The sequence below is a fragment of the Equus caballus genome, chromosome 13 (assembly GCF_041296265.1).
Source record: "Equus caballus isolate H_3958 breed thoroughbred chromosome 13, TB-T2T, whole genome shotgun sequence".
Taxonomy (NCBI): Eukaryota; Metazoa; Chordata; class Mammalia; order Perissodactyla; family Equidae; genus Equus; species Equus caballus.
The window spans coordinates 46,489,327-46,507,257 of NC_091696.1; the positions used below are offsets into that span (position 1 = coordinate 46,489,327).

At 61.6% G+C, this 17,931-nt stretch overlaps 1 protein-coding gene across 5 annotated transcripts; it reads left to right on the top strand.

The window, feature by feature from the left end:
• The first annotated feature begins 3,785 nt into the window (after positions 1 to 3,785).
• Positions 3,786 to 16,362, top strand: CARHSP1 (calcium regulated heat stable protein 1). Of its 5 annotated transcripts, none has more exons than XM_023616349.2 (4): positions 3,786 to 3,912; positions 11,746 to 11,910; positions 12,381 to 12,503; positions 14,234 to 16,362. In XM_023616349.2, exons 2-4 carry the CDS (start codon positions 11,753 to 11,755, stop codon positions 14,394 to 14,396), a joined length of 444 nt encoding a protein of 147 aa, XP_023472117.1. In that variant the 5' UTR covers positions 3,786 to 3,912; positions 11,746 to 11,752; the 3' UTR covers positions 14,397 to 16,362. The 5 variants fall into 5 exon arrangements, with proteins under 5 accessions (XP_023472117.1, XP_070087154.1, XP_070087156.1 ...); XM_070231053.1 differs by lacking the exon at positions 3,786 to 3,912 and adding an exon at positions 4,490 to 4,816; XM_070231055.1 differs by lacking the exon at positions 3,786 to 3,912 and adding an exon at positions 5,613 to 5,806.
• The last annotated feature ends 1,569 nt before the right edge of the window (positions 16,363 to 17,931 follow it).

Consider the following 17,931-nt stretch of genomic DNA (forward strand, 5'->3'; position numbering starts at 1 on the left):
GTAAACAGGAAATCACAGTGATACCGACCCCTCACCGTGTGCCAGGCTGCGGCCTAAGCGCGCCGCTCTCACTCTCTCACTTCCGCCACACGAGGCCGTCCCCATGTCCCCATCTTACAGATGAAGAAAGTGAGGCACAGGGAGCCGGTGGCAGGGTCCGGATGGCCCACCGCCTGTCCCCAGAGCGCCACTCCCGGCTCAGCCCAGCTGCAGGGCCCTCCTCACCCCACTCCCCAGATCTGTTCCAGAAAATGGAAGGGGGCTTCTCAAAATGATGACACGAGAAGGACACAGCGAATGCGGCAGAATGTTCGACTGACCTGAGCAGCGGGCGGAAAGCCTGGAGGCCGCGGAGGCGGGGAAGGACCCGGATGGGGCCCCGTGGGGGGCGGGGTGGGCGGCCGCCCGGGCCGTGGGTGATGCGGCCTGTATCCCGGGTACCACTCTGTCTGGCGGGGATGCTGATGTCTGGCGGGGATGCTCATCGTGGGGGAGGCCGTGCACGCGTGGGGACAGGGGACAATTCGGGGCCGCGCGTGTGGGGCGGGGTGCCGGAAGCTGTGATTCTCCGTGGAGGACCGCGCAGTGTTCCAGCACCCCCGGAACCACGGCCCTCCTCTCCAGACCCTCGGTGCCCCGCCACACTCCCAACGCACCCCGGGGGCGGCGGTTCCTCTCTGAGCGGGAGGAAGGGAGGACGAGAAGTGGCCGTCGATTATGCTGGTCCCCTGCCTGGAATGCCCTTCCCCGTCTGTCCAGACTCCGTGCACGCATCCCCTGCAGGAGTCCCTCCAGAAGCCCCCGGACAGGCCGAAGGAACAGATTCACTCCAGTCCCGCAGGTCTGCGTTTCTGTGCGTCTGGAGAAGATGAGAAAAGGGGCTGTGGGAGAAATGGGTCGTGCACACGTCACTTCACCCACTCATGTATTCAGTCACTGCCACAAGCGTCCTTATGGAGACTCTCCTCTGTGCAGGGCTGGGCAGCTAGGAGCTGAGCCAGGTGGACAATGTTTTGTGTTTCCACAGTTATGGTCTACTGGGGAGACAGAAGATTAACTGGTAGACAAGATAATGAAAGGTTTAGAGGAGAACTCTGAGAGGCGTTGTCCTCTGGACACGGGTGTCTGAGACTGAAAAGACACTCTTTTGCCTCTCCCTGCTAAATGCACATGCTGATGTGTGATGGCTGGAGCTCCAGCAGCCATTTTGGATTGTGAGGCAACCTTGAGGCTAGAAGCCAAATGTTAAAGGATGGTGGAGCAAGAAAATAGGAAACACTCAAGTCCTTGAGGACTCTAGACATGAAATGTCAACCCTGGATGTATCGACCCCAGTCTTCCTTTGCCTGGCAGAAATAAACCTCCAACTTGCCTAGGTTACTTATTGGTGTTTTCTTATATGTGGTTAAGTCAGCTGTGAAGTGTTACAGCGTGAGAAGAATTTGGATTTTATTTAAAGAGCATAAGGAGTTAGTGAGCGGGGGAGGGACATGGTGGCAAAGATTCTCTCCCTGACCAACTTGAATCAGGGCTCCTTTGAGCCCTCCGTTCCACTATGACCCAAATTGAGCTCCTATCTCTGTCCTTGTAGGGTCCGGTTTTAGCAAGACTCCTGTCTAGTCGGTTTAGCCAGAATCCCCCTCCCTCCATATCTGATCACCCACAATATCTGACCAAATTCCTCAGCCCCGCCATCCCCCGGGTGATGTCTGATCGCCTTGGCCTGCCGTCGGCAACCATCTTGCTAGGATTCCATCATGATGAGCCTGCACAAACTCTGCCTGACTGTTTTCACAGGTGTCGTGAGTAATTTTTTAACAGAGGTGGGATTCGTGCCTTTGAAAGATCACCCTGACTGCTGCAGAGAAGATTGGCGCGTGGGCACGGATATTGGGAGGGTGGAGGCGGTGGCGGGGGATGCTGCTCCTGGTGAGACAGTAGAGGCCTATGTCAAGGGGTGAAGCCATGGGGACAGGTGGGTGGGCTCAAGTTACACTTTGGAGAGAGGCGTCTCTGTTTCAGCCCTGCTTACGCCCTTCCCTGGCTGCCTTGGCTCTTAAAGATGACACTCCCTAATTGAGACCCATAAATTTAGCCCATTCTGGCTCCTACCATCTCACTGCACACTCTCTGTTCTGGCTCTCTGTCCTAGCCCTGCCGTGCTCCCTCAGGGCCTTTGCACATGTTCCAACCTGTCTCAGGAATGTCCTTTCCTTTGTTGAATTCTGGATCTTCCAGATCTCAGGTCAGTCAGCACTTTCTCCAGAAGCCTCTCCTGGCTCCAGCCTGTCCCTGCTGTGGGTCCCGGCAGGATTTGTGTGATTATGGGCTTAACATCTGCCTCCCTATTGGAGTGTAACACTCCAGGAGGGCAGGCCGCCGTGAGTTTTGTTCAGTCCACGGCGTGGAACAGAGCTTATGTGCAATAAATACTTGTCAGCTGCCTACATGGATGATTGGTCCTTATTGGGCACAAAATTCTGGCCATATCCTCTCATCCGCTGTTGGCCCAAGTCTGGCCACCAGGCCAGTGCCATCCGATGGGGCCAAGCTGGTGGGCTGATGTCACCGGCTGCAGGAGGCTTAAGCCACCGCAATTTTGGACAGAGAGCTCCTCCCTGGGACCCGTCTTATCTGCCAGGCCCGAGGGTGGGCACTCACCGAGCCAAGCCCACCGCCTGCCATCCTGGTGGTCGGTTACCCACCCGTCTCTGCCTCACCCACCAGGCTGCAGCTCCTCTGGGGTGGGGACTGGGTGGCATTTATTACTGTGGATGCTCAGTGCCCAACACAGAGCCTGGCACGGACGACACCCAATGAAAGATGTAGACCCGAACTGCACCAAATTTGAGTGTGAAATTCTGAGAGGCGTCAATTAGTGGAGAAGCTGAGGCGGGCTTCGGGGAGAGAAGGAAGAAAAAGGGACGCCCTTAGCCTGTTCCGGCTGCCGCCACAAATTACCATTGACTGGGTGGCTTACACGACAGAAATTTATTTCTCCTCGTTTTGGAAGCTGAGAAGTCCAAGACCAAAGGTGCCGGCCACTTCGGTTCCGGTGGAAGACTCTCTTCCTGGCTTGTAGATGGCTCTCTCCTTGCTGTGTCCTCAATGGTCTCTTTGTGTGTGAGTGCAGGAGGGAACAAGGGAGAGAGAGAGGGAGAGAGAGAGAAGACGAGAAGACAGAGCTGGTGGGCTCCAGCAGGGGTCCAGGGGTCCCCGTACAGTCACAGGATACCTCCCCCTTCCCCGCCCCTCAAACACCATCCTGAGCCCGGGTCCAGGGCTGGCCTCGCTGTGATGGGGTCTCCTCCACTCTCCTGTGAGGTGAGAGCACTGGCACCCACCGGCACACACGGAGGACTCAAGGAGGGCGTGGAAATCAAGGCCAAAACAAAGCAACAAACAAAAAGAGGACGAAACCCACAGCGTGCCCCGGTCTTTTTGTTTTCCCCTTCTTTGCATTTGCTTTTCCGTTTACCTCCCCCTCCCCTCTTTTCCTCCCCTCGGTTCTGTGCTTGTTTGTTTCCCTTGGGCCTCTCTTCATTCCTTTCTCTCTTTCTTTCCGTTCAAACGGAGGGGCCGCGGGCCCATCCGGATTCTGGGGCGGAGGTCCCCGAGTCCCCCCACTTTTCCGGGGAGTTTTGCGAGCCGCGGTGCAGCCCAGGCCGGCATCCCCGGGCGCGCGCCGCGCGCTCCCGCCAGCCGCGCGGACACAAAGCGCCACCGGGACCGCCTCCGCCCGCCCCGCCCCCGCCGCCCCGGGCTCCGGCCGCGGCCCCATTGGCTGGGAGCCCCTGGGGGCGGGGAAGGGGCGTGGCCTCGGCGGACCCGCCGGAGGACCACGCCCCCTCCCCAGTTTCTCGGCCCCGGCAGTCGGAGCGGAGCAGCTGGCGGAGCGGAGCGGAGCGCCAGGTAGGGAGCTTCCCCGGGGCCCCGGGAGGGCTGGGGTGGGGCGCGCCCGCCCCGAGGCCCCGGGCGCCGCCGCGATGGGACCTCGGCCTCCTCTGCCGCCGCTGTCCCCCTTCGATCCCCTCGTGCAGGGTCCTCCGGCTCGCGGGCTGGGTCTCTAGGCCCCTAGGAGATGCGCGGGCCGCGGTGGCCTGTTTGGAGAGAGCGGGTTACTCATCCCCCGGGGAGGGGTGGGTGTGGCCGCGGCGGGAGGGATTTGGGGCGGACGTCGGGCACTTCCCGCCCGGCCACCTGTTTTCTGCGTGCAGGCGCAGCCTCCCCTCCTCCTCGTCCCCCTCGTCCCCCTCCCCACGCCTTCCCTGGGGGCTGGAGCGTGAATGGGGTGACCGTGGTGCGGCGGGCCAGGCGCGGGGGGCGCCGCTCGGGGAGGTGGGGCCAGCCCCCTCGCCAGGCCGGGCCGCGCCAGCTGTGGGCCGGGTGCTGGGAGCGCGGCCAGGCCCGGCGGGGAGGTGGGGGCCGTCCCGGCGCCGCGCGATTGGCCGCATCTGGGGGAGGAGGAGCCGCCGGGCGCCCGCCGAGTGTCTGCGCCCGGATGGGGGGCCCCTAGGCGGAGCCGAAAAACTTCACCCGCGCCCACGGGCTCCCTCCCTGCCGGCCCCGCTGGCAGCCCAAGTTTGCAGGCCGGAAGTGCAACGTTCTTTTTTGATTTTTTAAAAGGAAGCCCTTGACCCCCACAGCTTTACTGGGCTTGGAGTGGATGTGTGTCTCGGGGGGAGATCAGCCCGCTGCAGGCTGGACCTCGGTTCTCATAGGTCGGGGTGTCTAGCTGCAAAATAGGAGGCCTCTTGGAGCCTCAGTGTCCCCATCTGTAGGCTGGGATGGAACTTTTCCTGTCGTAACAGGGCGGGTAAGGATAAAAGGAGGCGGTTAACCCAGTGCCGGGAGAAACGTGAGCTACGGGTCTATTTTTTACTGGCTGTTTTGGTATTTCTTGGTCTCTGCGCTCCCGGTCTTGCCCCTCCCATCCGTTCGCCGCTCCGGAGCCAGAGGGAATTTGTAAAAACAATCAATTCAAATCAACCCCCGGCTTAAAATCGTTCTCTGATGCCCGCATTGTCTAAGTCCCAAACTTTTCAACAAAGCTGTCTGTTTGCCCCCGCCACCTCTCCACCCCGCCCCCCGCGACCTGCTCCAGCCTCTCTGCCCCCTGCCTTCCGTCCCCCGGGCCTTTGCCCCTGCAGGTCCCTCTGCCGGGAATGACTTCCCCACCCTTGAAGTGGTCCTTTCAGACTCAACGCAGCCGCTTCCTCCTCCGGCCAGGGGCCTCCCCACCTCCCTCTGCGCTCCCGCTCCCCCGGCGGACTTGCTGGCCGCGGGTTCTCAGTGCTGGCCTGTCTGTCCCCCTGTCCCCCTCAGTCCCAGCTGTCCCTGCGCCCCTCCAGAGCGAGAACGGGGTCCTGTAGCGTCGCAGAGCCCTGCACGAGTAGGTCAGGGATGGGTGTCTGGCATGAGGATGGGAATGAGCTGAGCTAGGCCGAGTGATGGGCCCCGGGTGCTGGGGCGGGGTTGGGGGGGTTCCCTTGGGAGGGGAATGGTTTTTCTTTGTCCTGGCGTGTGGCAAAGTCAGGGCCTTTGGTTTGTGTCCCATCAGCAGGACAGGAATGGGAAGGATTATTCTAGATGGCCCCATGCGTGACGGTTCCACCGTTTATGGCTCAACTGTTGTTGACTGCGCCCACTGTAGCTGGCGCGGTCTACACAGCGTCCTCGGGCCTGGGAGGCTGCACCATTATATACTGTCCCATTTGCCAGATGAAGAAACTGAGGCCGGGAGCGGTGAGGGCGCTTGCCAGGGGTCACAGAGGGAGTGAAGAGTGGAGTCAGGCCTGAACCTCAGGTCTGCAGCCAAAGCCCCGGGAGACGGAGGCGGGGGGTGGTGGGGGGGTGTGGGGGAGGAAATACAGGAGCGCTTGAGGCGGCCCATGGGGTGCAGGGTCGCCTCTGGTTACGAGCATGGCGCTGGGCTCGGGCTGTCCAGGCTGAGGGCTGGGTGGGGGCGCTGGGGGACCCTCTCTCGCCTTGGTTTCCGGCCTCTGCCCTGCGCGCGCCGGGGCCGGGGGCCTGGGAGGGGGCTCCGCGCCGGGTCTCTGCCCGCCCGCCCCCGCCGCCGCCCGCCCCAGCCGGCTGCACCCTCCCCACCTGTCTGTCTGTCTGTCTCCCTGCAGCTGGCTCGGCCGGCGCGGGGTCGAGGGCCGGCCGAGCGCGCGTTTGAGCTGGCTGCCCCGCCTCCCCTGACTCCCCGCCCCTCCTCCTTGACTCCCCTCCCCCACTCCCCGCCCCCGCCCACTTACTCCCTGCTCCCTCCGCCTGACTCTCCTCCCCCTTCCCCTGCTCCTCGCCCCCTTCCCCTTCTCCCTGCCCTCCCCCTCGACTCCTCTCCCCTGACTCCCCTCCCCTCTCCTCCCCACTGCTCCCCGCCGGTCCGGCCCCTACCCCTCCCCGTTCCCCTCCCTCCCGCCGGAGCCGGCTCTAGGAACAATGGAGGGAGATGTGGCAGAGGCCCGCCTTGAAGCCCCGTCCAGCCCTGGCTCCCTGGGGCCTCTCTGGCCCCCTGGGACCCCCGGGCTGGCCTCGGCTGACCTGCCCCGTGGCCTGGGCTCCGCTGGGGGCTGGGCTCCGCCGGGCTGGTGCCGGGAGGGGGCGCAGTGTCTCTGCCTCAGTTGACAGGCGAGGCGGCCGCGTGCAGTAGGGTGACTGTGTTTCGCCTGGAGCCTCGCCTCTGCCCCGCTTCCCTTCCACCCTCTTACACCGGCTGAGGGCGGGGCAGCTCGTCCGCCGCCGCCGCTCTGTGCTGTGGACCAGCAGCATCTGCCGCTGAGCCCTTAGAAATGCCCACCTTTCAGAATCAGCATCTGCGTTTCATCACCTCCCCGGGGACCCTGGGCACACTCAGTGTGATGAGAGCTGGCTTCAACCTGTCTGTGCCTTAGTCTCCTCCTCTGTAAGATGGGCATGATAAGTGTCTCCCCGGCTGGGCTGACTGAGGATTAGTCTACTTAATGAATGTAAACGCCCAGCTCCGAGCCTGACGCCGAAGGCGGTGGGCAGTGGGGTGGGCAGGGGACGTTGGCAAATAAAAGCACACCCTCACTGTCCCCTGCCATGGTTGGTTCTCCCGTGCCCTGTTCCTTTTCTTCCTCTGGGCTAGCAGTCATTCCCACCTGCCAGCAATGGCCTGGCCCTCGGGCTGGGAGGTGTTCGAACACGATGCCCAGCCCTGGCCTCCCCCAACCAGAAACCCATGGAAGGTTCAGGACGTCCCTGTTTTTCAGAGTTGGCTTGGAGAGGTCTGGCTCTGCTGAGAAGCATGCAGAGAATGAAGCTCCCAACTTGAACCTGGCTTCTCCCGTCCCCCCATCTTCCTGCCCTCAGGGAAGGGTCTGAAAGCCACCAAGTATGGAGCCTTGTGAGACGAACTGCAAACTCCCTCTTACTAAAGTGTAAATGACTGATAGTACCGCCAAGGTTCCCCTCCCTGGAGGAAGCACCTAGCAACTTGGGTCAAGACAGACTCTGCCTTGATGTGGTTGGTGGGCTTTGAGGCAGAGAGGAGGGTTAACTGGGGCTCTGCAGGGTTGGCTCTCTTGTCCCCAGATTTGTGGGTGGGCAGAGGAGAGATCAGTTAGGCCCCAGCCTGCTGCCCGGCTGAACTCTCAGAACCTTCCAGGAGGACCTGCAGGGCTGTGGAAAATTCCCAGGCTATTTTGGGCTGAGGCCCCCTTCTCCGCCCTTTCTCAGGATAAGGGCCCCACGGACACTCCCCTCTGAGGCAGTCGGGGTGGAGTGGCTTCCTGCTCCCCACCTCCAGGCCCTGGGTCCGCCTCCCCCAGCTGGGCACTCTGCAGGACCTGGGGGGCTGATGGGGGTGGGGAGGGTGAGGGGGGCTGGTGAGGGATGGAGCATGGCCCACTGCTCACCTCGGAAGGACCACCTGCTCTGAAAATGCAGCCCCCCCCTTCTCCTCCATGGCGTTCCCACTGCCTGACATCCCGTGTGCTCCCCCAGTTTATTTATTAGCTGCGGGACCGGGCGAGTCACTTGACACTTTGTCTGGGTTTTCCCGTCAGTGCAAAGGAGATGAAATGAACTGAGGTGTGTGGAACCCGCACAGACGGTGGTCCCCAGGCGCCTGCTCTTGTCATCCTTGTCCTGGGGGTCTCCCCTCCCTGGACGCAGGCTCCCGGAGGGCAGGAGTTTCGCCGTCCTGGGTTCCGTGTCCTGCACAGAGTGGGTGGCCCAGGAACTGCCGGTCAAATCGGAGGCAGCGTTCGCCAGGGTCCTCCAGTGCCCGTGCCTACGCCTGGCGCGTCCCACTGGGTCCCCGGGTGCGCACATCAGGCAGTGACAAGCCCGTGCATGTGTACACGTGCGCGCGTGGGTGCAGATGCACAGGTGGCTCCGGAAGGCCATGTGCGCTCACACATACATGTGCACACACACCACACACGTGCAGAGCCAAACGCACCCATACAGTCATGTGCACACACAGCCGCACACCTGTACACGTGTGTACAGACACACACAGACGGGCGCACATGGCACAGCAGCCCCGTGTGCTTGGGCATGCCGCTTCGTCTGAGTTTGCTGCGGGCGGAGGCCCCTCCCAGGTCTGGCTGGCCTAGAGCCTCCTCGCAGAGCTTCAGGCACCTGCATGCGGACTGTCCCCAGCTGGAGGGGGTGGGGGGAGGGCGGGCCTGCCTCCTCCAGGGACCAGGCCACCCTGGCGGTGCTGGGAGAGCTGCTGCGGTTGGGGAGGCCCTCCGGGATGTGCCAAGGGAGGGGCCGGGGCTGCCGCGTGCCCGCCATCTTTGTGTGTGTGTGTGTGTGTGTGTGTGTGTGGAGGGGGCTGCAGGGGGCTGAGAGCAGGCTCCCGAGGGGCTGGCTGCCCTGCCCCCAGCCGTTGTCCCTACGCTGGACTTGGACCCAGCCTCCCCATGCTGTGACCGTCACCCTCCTCCGCCTCCCCGCCGGCTGCCCCAGCTGCTGTCTGGCCCAGATGGGCAGGAGATGTGGGGGGGTGGTGGCGACAGCTCTTGGGGCTCCCAGGCCAGCCCTCCCCGCCCCAGTCCCTGGTGCTCTCCGTGCCTCAGTTTCTCCCGCTGCCGGGTGAGCCTGAATGCTTCCGTGGACAGCAGGTGCACAGTGAATGCAGCCCTGGGCTTTGGGTTCCAGTGCTGGGTGAGGAGGGGTCTGGTCGTTCCCGGACTGTCCCCACAGCCTGCCCAATGCCAGCCCCAGTGCTGGCCCTCGGGATGGAGAGGGGGCCGTGCGGCCCTCAGTTCCTCACCCACCGAGGCTGTGGGCCTCTGCTGGCCTCTCTGAGGGACCGCGTGTGTTTGGGGAGTCGAGGGGGCTGAGGCGGAGAGAGAAAGGGCCCCAACTTGGGCAGCTCCGTTAACCAGGGGGAGGCCGACGTGGTAAGGGCTGGGGACAGACAGACAAATGGACATGAAGGAAGGCAGACGGACATGGTGGTGAGGATGATGATGCCCCAGAGTTCCTGGGCTGGCCCTGCCCTCCTCTCCACCTTGCCCCTCACCCCTCCATCCGCTGTGCCCACCAGAGTCTCCTTGCTGGTCTTCAGTCACACCTAGGCCCTTGCCAAACTCAGGGCCTTTGCACAGGCCCTTCCCCTACCTGGAAGAGCCTCCCTCTTTCAAATAGTTGACTCTTTCTTATCGTTCATGGCCCAGCTTGCACCCTCGCTAGAGAAGCACCTCTCCCCTGTTACTCTTTATCTCCCTCTGTGTATATTTCTTCCTAGCCCTTTTGGCAGTCTGGAGTGATCTTGTTTATATACTTATTTACCTGTTTATTCTCTGGCTCCAAATTCAGGCCTGTGTCCCTAAGGCCTGGCACTGTGCACATGTTTGTTGAATGACTTTACGATGACAATTATAACAACAATCAGTGCTGACATTTATTGCTCACTTGTTCTGGGCCGCTGATGTGCTGAGCGCTTAGCATGTGTTATTTCATTTCAACTTCATGATAATGGTGTCAAGTCAGGACTGTTAAAATCTCCATTTTCCAGAGGGGGAAACCGAGGTCCAGAGAGGTTCAGTAACTTGCTCAAGATCACACAGCTGGCCGGTGGTGGGATTTGAAGGCAGATGCATCTGACTCCAGACAAGGAGGGAGACTGTGGGTAAAAGTGGGGAGGGCAGACCCCTGCCTCACTCTGGTGTCACCAGGCCACTGCGGCCCCACCTGCTGTCCTGGGAGGCCTGGGCGGGGCCCTCCCTTCTCTGGGCCGGCCCCGTTCCAGAACCCCAGGCGTTGGAACATTCCGGGACTCTATGACCTGTGCTGGTGGGTCATGCTGGATGGAGCCCTGACCCCCAGCCTAGCGGCCGGGGCCTTTATGAGGTGGGGGCTCCCCAGACTTGCGGTCCTCCTGGCCGCGGCTGCAGCGAGACAAAGGTCGGGAGGTAGCTATGCCACTTCCTCCAGGAGGCCGGGCCGCCCCCTCCCCACCCAGTCTGCTGGAGCCAAGGCCCCACAGGGGAGTGTGGGGGCCTGGGGAGGGGAGGGCTCGGCTGGGGCCGGGCTGCCTTGGGCTGGGGACAGAGGGAGCTACTGCGGGGCTGCAGGCTGAGAACGCGGGGCCCTGGGGCCCGCACGGTTCCTGTGAATGGGGGGCGGCAGGCTGGAGAGCGGGCTTCAGGGCCCGCAGAGCTCCCAGCGTTTCTAAGACGAGCTGGGACCCGGATTCGGAGGCAAGCTCCTGGGATGCTGAAAAGCTGGCTCACGTTTTAAGTTGACAGCCTCGCGTGAGCCACGTAAAGCCCATCGGGGCCGCTCTGGGCCACCTTGCTGTGTAGACGTGGGTCAAGTCTGCGTTTAGGCCCTGCCTCACCTGGGTCCCCACCCGTAGCCCTCAGTGGGTGCCGGATGACGTGCACCCAGCGGCCCCGCTTTGGGGATGGGGCAGTGATCCCCGAGAGGGGACCGGTGGGCGCCCCCTGGTCACAGCGTTGGGTTCGTTGGTACCACGGCCACATCCTGCTCTTGGTGAAACTGCTGGAGCAATGCAGCCACCGTGGAGTCCACTCCCCTCCAGCCCTCGGCGCGCCGGCTGATGCGTGTCCGGGGTCCCTGGGGGAGTTTGACGTCCTGGCAGCAAGCCAGTCCCTGGGCTGGGGGGAATTCACTGGAAGCGCCTGGATCTGAGTACGGGCCGGTGGAGATGCTGCCTGTGGAATGCTCCTGCCACTCTGGGTCCCTCTCCTGCATCAGACCTGTGACAGCCTCAGACTGGGGTCTGAGCCTCTCCTTGGCTTGTGTCCCGGGGTTTCCTGGAGGCAACCTGGGTGTCATTTCCTTTTCTGCCTCCCCCTTCTCCATCGTGTCTGCCACTGAGCAGGGCTCCAGAAATGTTTGCTGAGCGCTGGAGTCCTGATGTGGGCAGCTGGCATCAAGCATCCTGGCCTGCCCGGCTCCTTGGTCCTCCCCCCCTTCACAAGTATTTGCCAGGGGCCCGAGGGTGCCAGGGTCTGTGCTGGGTGCTGGGGACATGGAGGGGAACCTGGGTGTCCTTGTCATGGGGCGAGCTGGCATCTCTGTGCAGGGGGCCCTCGGCTGCTGCGGGAGCCCAGGGCAGGCGCCTGACCCGGCGGGGGCAAGCTGGGCTGTGTCTGGAGAAGGCGACCTCTGTGCTGCGGGGCCCGGAACCTGCGTTCCATGGCTGCCGGGAGGCAGGACTCTCAGATGGGGTGGGGTGCAGCCGGGGCTCCGTGCAGGACGCAGGCCCCTGAGAGCTGTGTGTCTCTCCAGGTCAGCCATGTCATCCGAGCCGCCTCCACCAGCACAGCCCCCCACCCACCAGGCTTCGGTCGGGCTGCTGGACACCCAACAGGCCCGAGATCGCTCCCCGTCCCCTCTTCGGGGCCATGTGGTCCCCAGTCCGCTGCCCACTCGCCGGACGAGGACCTTCTCCGCGTGAGTCTTGGGTCTTGGGCTGGCTAGGGAAGCTTCCGGAGATGGGTCTCCTGCCTGAGGCCAGGGAGTCACTGTCTCTGGCCGTCTCTGTGCTTCAGTGTCCCTGTCTGCAAAGGACTCACACAGTGCCTGGCAGGTACAGACCTCAGGCCCAATGAGTGGAGGCTGCTCTTAGTAATAATTAGTCTTCAGAGGGATGCTGAGAGCTTTTAGTCTCACCCCTTCTTTCTAGATGGGGAAACTGAGGCCTAAGAAAATTTGCCAGGGTCATCCAGAGAGTCACTCTGTGTGAATGGCTCCCAGAGTTGTGCAGTGCACAACCTGCATGGCTGTACATGGTGGCCCTGGCCAGGACACTCTGGGCCACAGCTGTGGCTGGGGACCGCGATGAGCTGGGCGTGCCCCAGGAGAGTGGGTGGCTGTCCTGGAGGGCTGGTGGGGGCCCCTCACACTTTCCCCCTCTCCGTCAGGACGGTGCGGGCTTCACAGGGCCCTGTCTACAAAGGAGTCTGTAAATGCTTCTGTCGATCCAAGGGCCACGGCTTCATCACCCCTGCTGACGGCGGCCCGGACATCTTCCTGCACATCTCAGAGTGAGTTGGCGGCCGGGCTGGGCGGGTCGGGGCTGGGGCGGGCGCTGCCTCGGCCTCTTGGAGGCTGGAGAGTGTGTGACTATAGTGGGTTCTGGATATGAAGGTGTTAAGGGCAGGCGTGTGTGACTGGGGATGGGGTTGTGACACTGTGTACATGGTGGTGGTGTGTCGGAGGCTGCAGGTGACCCTCTGCCTGTATGTGTGTGTTTGGGGGTCCTGAGTGCCTGGGTGTATCTGGAGGGTGGGAGGGGTGTCCCTGTGAGTCGGGGAGCTGTGTTGGGCTGGGGGCCGTTTCCTGCCCTCCCCCGAGGGAAGTGGCGGGTGAGGCTGGGGGCTGCCCCGCCCCTCTGCTCCAGGAAGGAAGTTCCGAATGGGACCCTTTCTCCTCTCCTTGCTCACTGACGTCCTTCCTTCCTGAGTGTCTGGAAGCCCATGGGGGCCCAGGGCGGGCCCCCCATCCTAGGCCTCAGGCCTGGAAGGCGTCCAGCAGCCTGTGCTTCCCTCCTGATCTTGTAGGCGCCATCAGATGGGTGGGGACCTCATCTGGCACCCCCGCCCCTACCCCATTCTTTGGCCTCAGCACCTCCAGTCTTTCATTTCCGTCCGTGGCGGGCAAAGTCCTGCCCCGCACAGCAGACCTGGCAATATATAGAAAATAGGGTCCTGTTGCTCATCTCTGCTGTGACGCGAGTTATCCCTTCCTCACCCTCCCCAACATTCTTACACATCAGATCTCAAATAATCTGTCCCAAATCTGTCCATACGTCCCTAATCTGCATGGACACGAGAAAGTTCCTAACAATGCGTTTTCTGTCTGTAGGAACGCATACAGGGATGGTTAAGTGTATTTCCATATTGCATCTTTCCAGAAAGCCTCTCTAGTGGTTTACAAGGATATTCACAGTGCAACATGGAAAATAAGTTCGTAAGGAAAACAAGGTGGTGGTGGGCAAACAAGGAAGATGGAGAGACTGTGATGTCTGGTTCCACGGCTAGAAGTGGGCTGCACATTTATCCCTGAGCTTCCTGGTGGCCAAATCAAAGAGGGAAGCCCCATTTGCTGTGCGATCCTTTAATCCAGACAGACCAGATCCCAGGGAGCTGGCTGGCCCTGGCCTTCAGAGTCTGAAGGGGATTTTGCTCCTGGGGCCTCATCAGGGGGCATCGAGATGGGCACCTGGCCAGCACGGGTGAGATGTGACTTGTGTCCTATGGAAAGTAAGAGGATCTTCCTGAGTGGTCACAAGGGAGAGGACCCTTCCTGGAAGTAGGCTTAAGCACAAAAAGGACTTTCTCGATAGCTCACTGGGTTCTGGGGGTGGAAGAGCCGAGGTTCAGCCTGGGTTCGGGGCTCCTGGCCCAGGACACCCTGCGGGCCGTCTCTAGCTGCGGTTTTCCTTCTCTCTCTCTGGCTCAGACCGGCCCTGCCTGCTCTTCCATCCACAGGCCCATGGCATTCACGTCTAACCTACAGCCTGAGCTCCCCCAGGGGGCTGTGCTCTTGTCTCAGTACCAGAGGCCCCAGGGAAGGAGCCGATGGGGTCAGGGGCTCCTCAGCCACAACCGGAGGCTGGGGTGGCGTGGCGCCACTGACGCCTGGTGGCCCCCCTGGTGGCAGGATGGGGTGGGGGCCGCTTCTCTGCACCAGCAGGGGGCTGGGGTCCTGGTCGTGGTGTTGTGTGTGGCTTTTCTGAGTGCTGGGCCCTCAGTGCTCTCTCCCCACCCCGCAGCGTGGAAGGCGAGTACGTGCCGGTGGAAGGCGACGAGGTCACCTATAAGATGTGCTCCATCCCGCCCAAGAACGAGAAGCTGCAGGCCGTGGAGGTGGTCATCACCCACCTGGCGCCGGGCACCAAGCACGAGACCTGGTCGGGCCACGTCGTCAGCTCCTAGGAGGGGCCGGAGCACCCCTCCTTCCGGCTTGCGGGAGACTCTGGGGGGAGGAGGCGGCAGGACCAACCTGGAGAGGACTTTCCACCGCTTGAGATGGGGCTTCAAAGGGGGGAGCACGGGCCCTTTCAAGTCTCTCCTGCAAGAAGGGGTGTGGGGCAGGCACGCGGGTGCTCTCGGCCACCAGCACGGCTCTGACCATCACGACCTCTCACCATCTGAAAAGCATTAAAAGCATTGCAAAAGGAGAGGTGCCGGCTGGTGGCTGAGTGGAGGGTCCAAGTCCAGCCCAGGGGATGGGTCAGGGGGTGTTCCTTTGTCCCCTGGAGGCTCAAAGTCCAAGATCCGGCCCACCGGGGGGTGACATGGGCCCCGAGCGTTTCCCTGCGATTAATTCCCACCGAGCGCCCGCCCTTGAGTCTCCCCTGGGCCCTGGGTAGGACAGTTTGTTCTGATCTTCGGCTTGGTGGGCTCTAGGGGAGCGCGTTTCAGGGGGTCAGGGGTGGGGACACGGGGGTGTTTGGTGCCTTTGCCGTGGGAGGTGTCACAGCTGCGTGTCAGGGGAGCCCCGAGCCCTCGCCTGGCAGTGCTGTGCTTAGAGCTGAATTCTCTCTTTCAGAGCCTGGTCTTTTCTGTCCGTCTGCAAGCTGAGTGCCCATTGCCTTCATCTAGGCGAGGGGTGGGGGTGGGGAGGCAGTGGGAGAAGGGAGCGTGGAGAGGGGAGGGTCTCTGCTTAAAAACAGACCTTTCTCCCGCTCCATCCGGAAAAGAGTGGGTAGCTTGTTTCCAGAGAACCTGGCCAAGTCAGAAGTGGAAGGAGAAATACACCTTTGGTGAAGGGGTCCCTTTAAAACTGGTGTGAAGAAATGCTCAGGATTTCTTTCTTTTCTTAAAAAAAAATAACTAAAGCTCTCACCCAGAGCCAGCCCTGTTTGTACTTTGGGCGACATTGCAAACTTTTCTAGATACTTCCAGTAAACCAATCCTTAGGATTTTCTTTGCTGTGGTTTGGTTTGGCTTTAGTTGTGACTTAAAAATAGAAATAGCTGGGTAATATATTTGGAAATACGTGGCCTGTTTGTAGCCGAGGATCCATTTGTCAACACAGGAAAGTGAACTCTTCAAAGCGGGCTTTTGGGCAGATGAGGATGTTCCAGATGAAGGAGGCGATGATGGCGCGGGAGGCAGTAGCGCCTCATCGGGTCTTCCTTCTGTGGACGGGTTTGTCTCATCCCAGGACCTGCTTCATTTGAAAGGCGGTGGAAGGCTAGACCTATTTTACTGATGCTGGTGGAGCTGTTTTCAAACAGGCAAAAAAGTGTTTTGAGGATGTGTGTGCAGTGAAACGCGGTTAAGTGGATCCGCCTGTCCCGGCCTCTCAGGCCTCTTGAAGGGTCCCCTGCTTCCCACCTCCGCCATCTGCTGGGCCAGGGTGGCTTTTTCCCCTCCAGCCTCGGATGTTGCCCAGGGGGCCCCTGGAGGCCTCTGTCTGTCGGGTGCAGACCACACTTCCCAAGCTGCTTCTGCCAAGACCCGTCTGGGCTCCCGGAAGTCGAGAGCCTGCATCTTCACTCCTGCCCCCCTCCAGGTGTCTCTCAGGCCTTGTCCTCACCTTCGGACACAGTCTCGGCTTTGTGTGACCCCCTAGGCCCTGCCCGACAGTGCCCTGGCAGTCGGATCCGCTGTCAGAGGTGACCTTTGGAGTCTCGCTGGGTAGAACCCAGCGGCTTGCTCTGTCGGTGGGACCACGTCTTCTCCAGTCGATGGGTATTCTAGAACTGCAGGATGTCAGAGCTGGAAGGGACACCCCCTCCTCACTCAAGCAGAGTCTCCATTTATAGAAACTTCTCGAGGCTCTGGGAGGATGGATGGTGTTGGGGGCAGAGCTGGGAACAGAATCCAGGATTCCTAACTCCACATCTTTCCTCCCACCGGCCACCGTTTTCTCAATAAAGTTTGTTTTGTGCAAGGCTGTGTGTGGCTTGTTAATGTGGAGGCTGGCAGGTCAGGGCGTCTTTGTCCGACCAGGCTGACAGTTATCCTGCTCCGAGTCTGGTTATTCGGGGGATGGATAAGATGATGGGATGGTCCCTTTTCCCTGGATCATCACTCTCAAGCATAAGAAAGCTGAGCCGTAGAATGTGGCTTCGTGACAACAGAAAGCGCCATTTACTCGGTCAGTTGTGGACACGGGCCCTGCCGGTGCATTTAGACTTTGATCGGGTCAGTGTGAGTGACCTTGTCCCAGCGCACACCTGTGGGAGAGGCGGGGGTCGCAGTGCTGCCTGGACTGAACCCGAACGCTGAGCTCGCTCTTAGTCCGTCCCTTGTGCACGCCACAGACGGCCGAGGAACGCGTGCTGCTCTCCGGGCGCTGGGTCGGGGCTGGAGATCAATGCGGCCATCCCCGCCATTGAGGATCCCAGGGCCCCCAGGCTGATGCGCTCTGGCATTAGGTGGGGGTGTGCTAGGTGCCACAGGGGCCTTGAGAGGAAGCCACCAGGCCAGCTGGGGCGGAGAGGGCTTCCCGGGGGGCTGTCTGAACCCACCCTGAGGAGGACTGGGGTGTGCTGGTGGAGCGCGGGGTGGGGGCAACGCAGAGGGGAGGTCAGAGCGGGCGGTGGGAAGGCCCCCTGTTGGTCTGCGGGGGCGGAGAGGCTGGGACCGAGGCAGGGCAGCTCTGGGAGGGACTGTCCGGCTGGGAAGGCCTTCCAGGGCCAGCGTTTCCCAAGGGAGGGAGGAAGGGACTTTTGGTGGCACTGAGATGAACATTTCTACTCTAATAAAATATTGATTTTCAAAGTGTTTTAGGAACAATTATAACTAGCCCATCAGACCTGTTTAGGGAGGGGGCACAGCAGGCGTTTAGCTCCAAACAGCGAGAGCTGTCGACGTGCCCTGAGCGAGTGTGACACGGGCTGGGAGGGAGGGCTCGGCAGAAACTGCAGGTGTGCCAGGAGGACTGCTGTGGGGAGACAGGCTGAGTGTAGGGGTAGAAGGAGTTCCCCAACGTGCCTCTGGGTGCTGCGGAGGGCGGGGCCGAGGTGGAAGGGAGCCTGGAGGCCCTGCCTGGCCCAGGTGGCCTGCCCGGGCCAAGATCAAGGAGCTGTCGGAGGAGGAGGAACAGGAAGCAGGTCTTGGAGAGGAAGTGATTCAAGGCCGCCCGGGCCCACCCGCCCGCCCACCCGACTCCGAGTACTGCTGCAACCTCTGCCCAACTCGCTCCTCCCCGGCCCCTCCTCCGGTCACTCCCCACCCGTAGGCTGGAGAGACTTTGCAAAGTGTCACGCAGAAGCTGAGCCTCCCCGGCTCCCCTCCCTGGGGGCCTCTCCCTCCAGCTGCCGCCCCGTGTCCCCTGTCCCCTCCACCCACGTGCCATCCACATGGGCCTTTCCCCTGAGGCTTCTGAAGCCCTGGGTGACCTTGAGTCCAGGGCCAAATACCTGGGCAGCTTCTGCAGTGCTGGGTTCGGGGGGCTCACTTGGCTTTCTTAACAGCCCCAGGCTGGCCTGCGGCAATCTGGGCGTCCCTCTTACAC